This window comes from Gallinula chloropus, assembly GCF_964237585.1.
Source record: "Gallinula chloropus genome assembly, chromosome: 22".
NCBI lineage: Eukaryota > Metazoa > Chordata > Aves > Gruiformes > Rallidae > Gallinula > Gallinula chloropus.
In genome coordinates, this window is record NC_140107.1 from 9,141,953 (window position 1) to 9,149,098 (window position 7,146).

General features: G+C 68.1%; 2 protein-coding genes across 2 annotated transcripts; both read right to left on the bottom strand.

Moving 5' to 3' along the window:
• Positions 1-1,574: 1,574 nt before the first annotated feature.
• On the bottom strand, positions 1,575-2,567 carry LOC311200006 (platelet-activating factor receptor-like; the record flags this gene model as incomplete). Its single annotated transcript, XM_084274153.1, has 1 exon — positions 1,575-2,567. The coding sequence occupies one exon, from the start codon at positions 2,565-2,567 to the stop codon at positions 1,575-1,577; it is 993 nt and encodes a 330-aa protein (XP_084130279.1).
• Positions 2,568-4,568: 2,001 nt separating this feature from the next.
• Positions 4,569-5,637, bottom strand: TMEM35B (transmembrane protein 35B). Its single transcript, XM_084274258.1, has 3 exons — positions 5,472-5,637; positions 5,104-5,284; positions 4,569-5,018 (listed from the first exon to the last, which is right to left on the bottom strand). The coding sequence occupies exons 1-3, from the start codon at positions 5,577-5,579 to the stop codon at positions 4,888-4,890; spliced, it is 420 nt and encodes a 139-aa protein (XP_084130384.1). The 5' UTR covers positions 5,580-5,637; the 3' UTR covers positions 4,569-4,887.
• Positions 5,638-7,146: the final 1,509 nt, after the last annotated feature.

The window sequence follows — 7,146 nt, forward strand, 5'->3', positions numbered from 1 at the left end:
TGGGACACCATGCCAGAGACAGGACTGGGGCTGCCCCCAGCTTCCCAAAAAAGGTCCTGCTGCTCCCAGAGAGAGGACCCCCAGCCTGCACCAGGCCCTGCAGCACCAGAGCTCTGCCCACCTCCTTGAGCAGTTATATAAAAGGATTAATATTTAATATGAACTTGAAAAGGGGAAGAGCCATGGCTAGGATGGCTGGGCCAAGCGGGGTGCAGAGCAGAGACACCCATGGCCACGTCCTGGCACACACAGACCAGCTCCATCCAGCCTGGCCCGTGGGCTGTGTGGAGCCAGAGCAAAGCTCCCGGGTACCACGGGCATCCCGGCATCCTGAGAACCCCTGCCAGGTGCTCACCCTGATCCCCATGGCTCACAGAGACCCCCATCCCCTCGGGACCTTCACCTCCCTGCTGAGGCCGAGCAGCCTGTAATAACCACCACGGGCATCACCCTGCCATCCCGGCACCCCTCTGCCCTCACTGTGCCAGCAGCCCCCTGCACAGCCCATCTCCTCCTGCCCGATGCCTCCTGCTTCCTTCCCAGGCACCGGTGGGCTGGAGCGTGCCGGAGAGCAGCCCTGGGCCAGGCACTGAGACCCCTGCTCTGGGACAGCCCCCACCAGCAGCCCCCTGCCCACCCCAGCTCCCTCACGGATGCACAGCGCCCGCCGCTCGTGTCCGTGCAGTGCCGGCGAGCGCGGCTGCGGTGGCAGCAGGAAGGAGCCAGAGCTGGGAAAACACCATCTTCCTCCCACGCAGCCGCCCCCGGCCCTGCGCCGGCTCAGCCGCCCCCGCTGCGCGCCGGGGCTCGCCGGGAAGGTGGGTGGCAGGCGCAGGGCTGGGGGTTGCGCTGCGCCCATCACACCCACCCGTGGGCAGGGGACTGGGGGGGGTGGGGGGGGCGGAGAAGCACCCAGCACCCCTCACTGCAGTCTCGTGCTGCAGCAGCAGGGCTGAGCCAGGGCTGGGGGGCTGGGGGGGCTGGGGGCTGCCCTGCGCCCTGCTCGGGTGCCGGAGCGGCTGGCGCTGCTCCACGTGCGGCACAGGCGGCTGCCAGCGAGGAGACCGGGGAAGCCTTTAGCTCATTCATTTTTAATCCTGGCCAAGAGCAAGCGGGGTGTGGGTGTGAGGCTTGGGCGTGCGGCGGGACGGGACCAGCCGCCGGGCCCCAGATTCCCCCCCCCCCCTCCCCTCCTCCTCCCCACGCACGGTCTGGCTCGTGCCATGAGCGTCTCTCATCATTCACACCCCCATGGGATGCAGACCCCTGGGAGGGGACAGCAACCCCTGGGCATCCCCCTCTCCTGTCTCACCGCATCTCACCACAGCTCAGCCCCCCCACTCCCCCTCCCCACTCCAGGCAGGCTGCCCTCGCCCTGCCTGTGCAGGTGGCGGGCAGGACCCGTGCGTGGATGGAAACTGTGGGGACGTGGAGAGTGGAGTGGGGGTGAGAGGAGGGGGGCACACGATGCCAGACCTCCCCCCACCCTGCTCATCATTCCAAGCCTGGCACCGGGGACCCCATCCCACAGGGGCTGTGGCAGCAGGGTGGGGGGAGGTCTGGCCCCTCCTAAGCTACGAGGAAGCAAAGGAGGACGTGTGGGTGCTGGGTACGGGCCTGGCAGGGGCTGGTGGGGAGAGCAGGAGGCACCGTCCGACCCTGCGCAGGGTCTGTCCCACGTCGGCGCGGAAGCGCCGGATGGAGAAGCAGTAGACGAGGGGGTCGAGGCAGCTGTTGAGGCTGAGCAGGGCCACGCTCAGCGTGTGCAGCACATCCAGGGCAGCGGGGGGGCTGCAGAGTGGCACGGGGGGCTGGCTGCCCACCCACGGCGCCAGCGTGAGGTGGTACGGGGCCACGCAGACCACGAAGACCAGCAGCATCCCCAGCACCATGGCGCGGGCCTGCTGCCGGTGGGGGCCCGGCGAGGCGGCGCTGGGCGCCCACAGCACCCGGACGATGGAGGCGTAGGTGGCCAGCACCACCAGGAAGGCGGCTGCGAAGAAGCCCACCATGGCGTAGGCGTAAGCCCGCTGCCGGCCGTGCTGCTCGAAGCAGGCGGTGGCCCCGGCACGGGCAGGGAAGGTCTGTTGTGTGGCCAGGGTGGGCACGGCACAGCCCAGCCCCAGCAGCCAGGCCAGCGAACAGGCCAGCGCGGCCCCCCGGCCCCTCGCCAGCGGCAGCTCCGGCCGCACCGCCCGCACCGCGCAGCACCGGTTGAGGCTGATGAGCGCCATGAAGGCGACGGCGCTGTAGGTCGCCAGGTAATAGGCAGCCCCGGCCAGGCGACAGGCGGCCTCTGAGAGCAGCCAGTCCCCCCCAGCCAGGTAGTAGGGGATCCAGAGGGGCAGGGTGAGGTTGAAGAGGATGTCGGCCAGCGTGAGGTTGATGAGGTAGATGCGGATGGCCTTCCTCACCTTCCCGCTCTGCAGGAACACCAGCAAGGCCAGCAGGTTGCCCGGCAGCCCCACGCACAGCACCAGGCAGTAGACAGCGGGCAGCAGGATGAATTGCACAGGGTCGTTGTGCACACATTCGCCGGGGTGCCCCGCCGGCACCGAGCTGTTCATCCCGGGCTCCTGCAAAGAGGGGTGGTCAGTCAGTGGCACAGCCCTGAACACAGCCCTTGGGGGACAGGGAAGGGACATTGACCCACTTGCACCTCCAGCCAGTGCCTGCGGTAACCCCACACCAGGGATGCCATCATCTGCCAGAGGGGCTCAGCCTCCAACAGCTCCTCACAGGAGTAAAGACCCCGCTGCTCAGCTCAACCACCCCCCCCAACAGCAAAGGAGCCCAGAGCCCCCCCAGCCACCCAGCCAGGGCTCCCCGGGGAGCGGCAGGTGCAGCTGCGCCGTGGCCGGGGGCAGAGCCGCAGCCGACAGCGCCTGGAGGTGCTGTGCTGGCTCCAGATGGCAGCTGAAGGGCTTAACACGTCCCACACAGCCGCGTGCTGGGGCCGCCCGACCTTGTCCCACCCCCCCGGCACCCCAGATCCCCCCACAGAGCCCACCCGTGGCACAGTCACCCACCAGCTCAGCATTCACCGGAGTGGAGCCCCCCGGCCGCCCAGCCCTGCGTGCGGCAGGTTTGTCACTGTGTGCTGGTCCTGCACATGGAGAACCACAGCGTGCCTGCACGGCTGTATCCCAGGGCTGCAGCTATTTCACCTCCCATCACCACCTACCCACACCTCGCTGACGGCACTGACTCACCCAGAGGGTGTTTTCCAGCACAGCAGGGCCGGGTTTGGCGCACCCAGCACCCAGCACCCAGCACCCAGCCCCAGCACCCAGCACCCAGCGCCCAGCCCCAGCACCCAGCACCCAGCCCCAGCACCCAGCACACAGCCCCAGCACCCAGCTGAGGCACAGAGGGCACAAGCTGCGGGGGGGGGGATTTAGGGCTCAGCCTGGTGGGCTTCAGCTGTTCTGCAGAGCCAGCACAGACCCCCGAGGAGCCCCCAGCTCCTTTGACAGTCCCCATTCCCCTTTCCCCACCCGCTTGCACAGGGGATGCTCCAGTTACTCACCCACTGGGTTGGGCTGGTCTGGCCACGTCCCTCTGGCTGCTCCTCAGGTCTGGACCATCCAGCAGGAACCGGAGAGGCTTTAAGTGCTGCGAGGAGGCAGGAGCTGCCTGATCCATCCCCCTCCCCGTCCTCAGTCCCCATGGGGGTTAGTGCCTGTGGGATGGCAGCTGGAGAGGGGAAAGCACCTGTGTGTGTTTATAACGGGGGATTCCCCGCTGGAGCCACACTAAGACCCCCTGCGCCAGCTGACGAGGCTGGGGGTAAGCACAGGACAGGGGGGAGCCACAGCAGCACCAGCATGGCCAGCCCCCCCCGTGCACCCCCAGCCCCATCTGGGACTGGTTCCCAGGGCCCTTTTCCCACCCACGCTGGGATGAGAGCAGAGGGTCAGGTTTCCACGCCCGGCAGCTGGGGGAAAAGGGAGATGCCCCGAAAGGGATCAAAGCAGGAATCTGCCTCCTCCCAGCTCCTAGTGCTGCTGTGGGCTTCAAAGCTGGATTTAGGGGGAGCAACCCAGTACCCCCCAAGCTCTATGAGCATGTGACATGCTGCTTTGCACGGTCCTGCAATTTGTGGATGCTCCTTTTGGATATGGAAGGTGCCACACTGAGGTGGTTCAGGTCCCGCTGGGGGCACAGGGGTGTTGCACCCCCTTCTGCTCACTGCAGGATGGCCAGTCTCCCCCCACAGCCATCCCAGCTGCTTTGCTGGGAGACACACCAGGTTCAAACACGATCTTGTGTGTCTCGCTGGAGCAAGACCCCCAAAAAGCATGTGCCTGCCTGGGCACAGGGTCTGTGGGGTCCTGCTGCCACTGCCACTCCCCTGGATGTGCAGCAAGTGGCCTGGCACGTTGCCGAGTGACTGTGTGTGGCTGGGGAGCTCCTACCACCACGTCAGGGCTCCCCGCTGTCTGTCTCTGTGCCAGCTGCCACCCACTCCAGCCTGTCCCCAGCCCTTGTCCCCAGGCGCTGCTCCAGCGCCCTGGATACCCCCTCAGGCCCCGTGGCTCAGCGTGGGGGAGGCAGGAATAACCAAACCATGAAAAACAAGAGGCTTTATTCCAAAACACCAAAGCCCCCAGAAGAGCAGCCCCAGCCCCAGCCCGGCGTGGTCAGACGCTGGGACGGGCCAGACACCCCGTGCAAGTTGAGCGGTGGAGCTGCCAGAGCGGCAGCGGGGCCGCGGCCACTGTCCCCAGTGTGAGAACAACCGGTACCGGGGTCCCCAGCGGCGGCAGGAGGGGAGCACACGCTGCACCGCAGCTGCAAGTCAACCCACGGCAAGGGAAGCCGCTCCTGACAGCACCAGAAGCTCACTGCGTCCCACCGGCTGAGCACCCACCCTCCCCGCACCCATCACTCCAGCCTGGGCTTGGCGGGGGGCGCGTACCCCCGGATGTTGAGCAGCAGCAGGAGGCCGAGGCAGACGGTGGCCGGGGCGCACATGGCCAGGGACTCCCGCAGCACCAGCAGCGTGTAGATGGCACCTGGGCGAGGAGCAGAGCATGGGGACCGGGGACCCCCACCCGATGGTCCCCCCGAGGCCCCGCGCGGGCACCCGCCGGCTCTCACCCATCATGACGACGCTGAGGACGAAGTTGCTGATCTCCCGCAGGAGCTGGGGCCCGAACGCCAGCAGCAGCCCGGCCACCGCCTCCACCCAGCCCACCACCGCCTGGTACCGGCCCGGCTCAGGCACGAACCCAAAGTCTTTCAGAGGGAAGACCTCGGCGAACCGGATGAACTCAGCCTTCTGGGGAGGGCAGGAGGGGTGCAGAGCAGCCCTGAGCCCGGGGCGGGTGGGCACAGCCCCTCCAGCCCCGCACCCCAACCCCCTCACTCCCCGCACGGGCTCAGCCCCGCGCCCCCCGCACCAGCCCAGCCTCGGCCCCGTCCCTCTCCCCCGCTCGCCGCCCTCCCGCAGCCGGGGCCGCGCTCACCATGTGCCGGTGCAGGTCGGGCGAGAGGAGGTCTGAGAGCTTCACGGCGCCCGTCAGCAGGAAGAAGAGCCCGAGCAGGACGCGGAGGACGGTGAACGCCGCCGCCATGGCGGGGACGGGCGGGCGGGCGGGGCCGGGGCCGGGGGCGGGTCGGCGCGGGGCGGCTGCGGGCTGCCCGGGCCCGGCCGGGGGCCGCGGCCCGTCTAGTCCCGGCCTGGCGGGGAGAGGAACCTGCCAGCAGCATCCCGGGCCGCGGGGTGCTGCAGCGGCCGCTTCGAGCTGCAGTTTCAGCCCCCCGGAGCTGCGCTCCCCCCTTTCCCCATCGCCCTTCTCCCGTCGAAACCGGGGCAGCGCGAATAAAACACGGAAAAGGAGGAAACCCCCCCCCAAAGCCGCGCAGCGGGGGCTTTGCGGGCACCCGGGGCCGCGGCGAGGGGCTGGTGGGGCCCCGGGTCAGGGCGAGCTGGCCGGAGGGGCGGCAGCACCGGCGGGGCCCGGGCGGGGCGGGGGAAGCGGCGGCGCCCTCGACGCGCTGCCCAGGCCCGGCTGCTGCGTCAGGGCCCGGGCTGGCGGCAGCCGCCGGGAAAAGCCGCTGCGGAGCCAGCAGCGGGGCGCGGGCACGGCCAGGCCCCGACACGGCCCCGACACGGCCCCGGGTGCTGCGGGCGCTGGGCCGCACGGGCAGCGGCGCCTGCGGGGCTATTTTTAGCCCTGGCACCCCCCTCCTCGCCGCGGGCAGCGCGGCCAAGGCGCTGCTGGGGCCGCCGGGCTGGAGCGGCCCCGGCCCCGCCTGTGAGGACGGACAGCAGCGGGCTGGGCTGGGCTGGGCTGGCTTCTTCTCGGGGAGTCCCCTGGGGAAAAGGGGATTTAAACAAGACACCCACACCCCACACACCCCGAGCAGCGCAGGGCCGAGGGGTCAGAGCGCTGGGGTGACACAGGGAGCCTTTGTCGGGGCTCCCAGGTTGGAGGCTCAAGGGAGATACCCACCCACCCACAGAAATCACCATCCCTCAGCTTAAAAAGCAGCTCTTCAGCCCCAGGCCAGAGGTTGTTTTTCATTCAAACATTGCAAAACCACTGCAGGACGCGTGTTTGTCCCCTGCCCCGGGAGGACACAGCAGCAGACACACCCGGGCTGCCCCAGGACTCACCCCTGAGGTCCCAAATCAGGGGTCACCGCCCTCCTCCACCCCAAACCCCGTTTCAAAACCCAGCTCCCTGCACAAAGGGAGGGGGAGGAGGCGAAGTTCAGCCTGCTGATTGCTGCAAGCGCCTTCGGGCTGGAACAGCTTCAGAGAGGAAGCAGCCGATGCTGCAATAGTGGAAATTGGGACAAGGCACTGGAAAATAACTGAGTTTGAGGGGGGAAAGGCTGCTGCAGTAGCTGTGGAGACAAACACTGAAACCCAGCCCCTTGCAGTGCGGCTCCTGAGCAACCCTGAGCCTCTTCCTGCTGAAGCCTCTCCAGATTTACACCATAAACCTGTCAGGTGAACACCTGAAACGCCTCAGATTTTCATGCAGCAAAGGACAAAGCTGAAAGCAGCTGTCAGGAGCTTTTCCTGCAGCACCTTTCTGTGCCATACAGCTGCTCAGCAGGTGAAGCACCCCCGGTCCCCCCCAGTCTGCTGGGCCCCTTTCCCTCTATCCAAGCCCCAGCGACTCCCCAGGC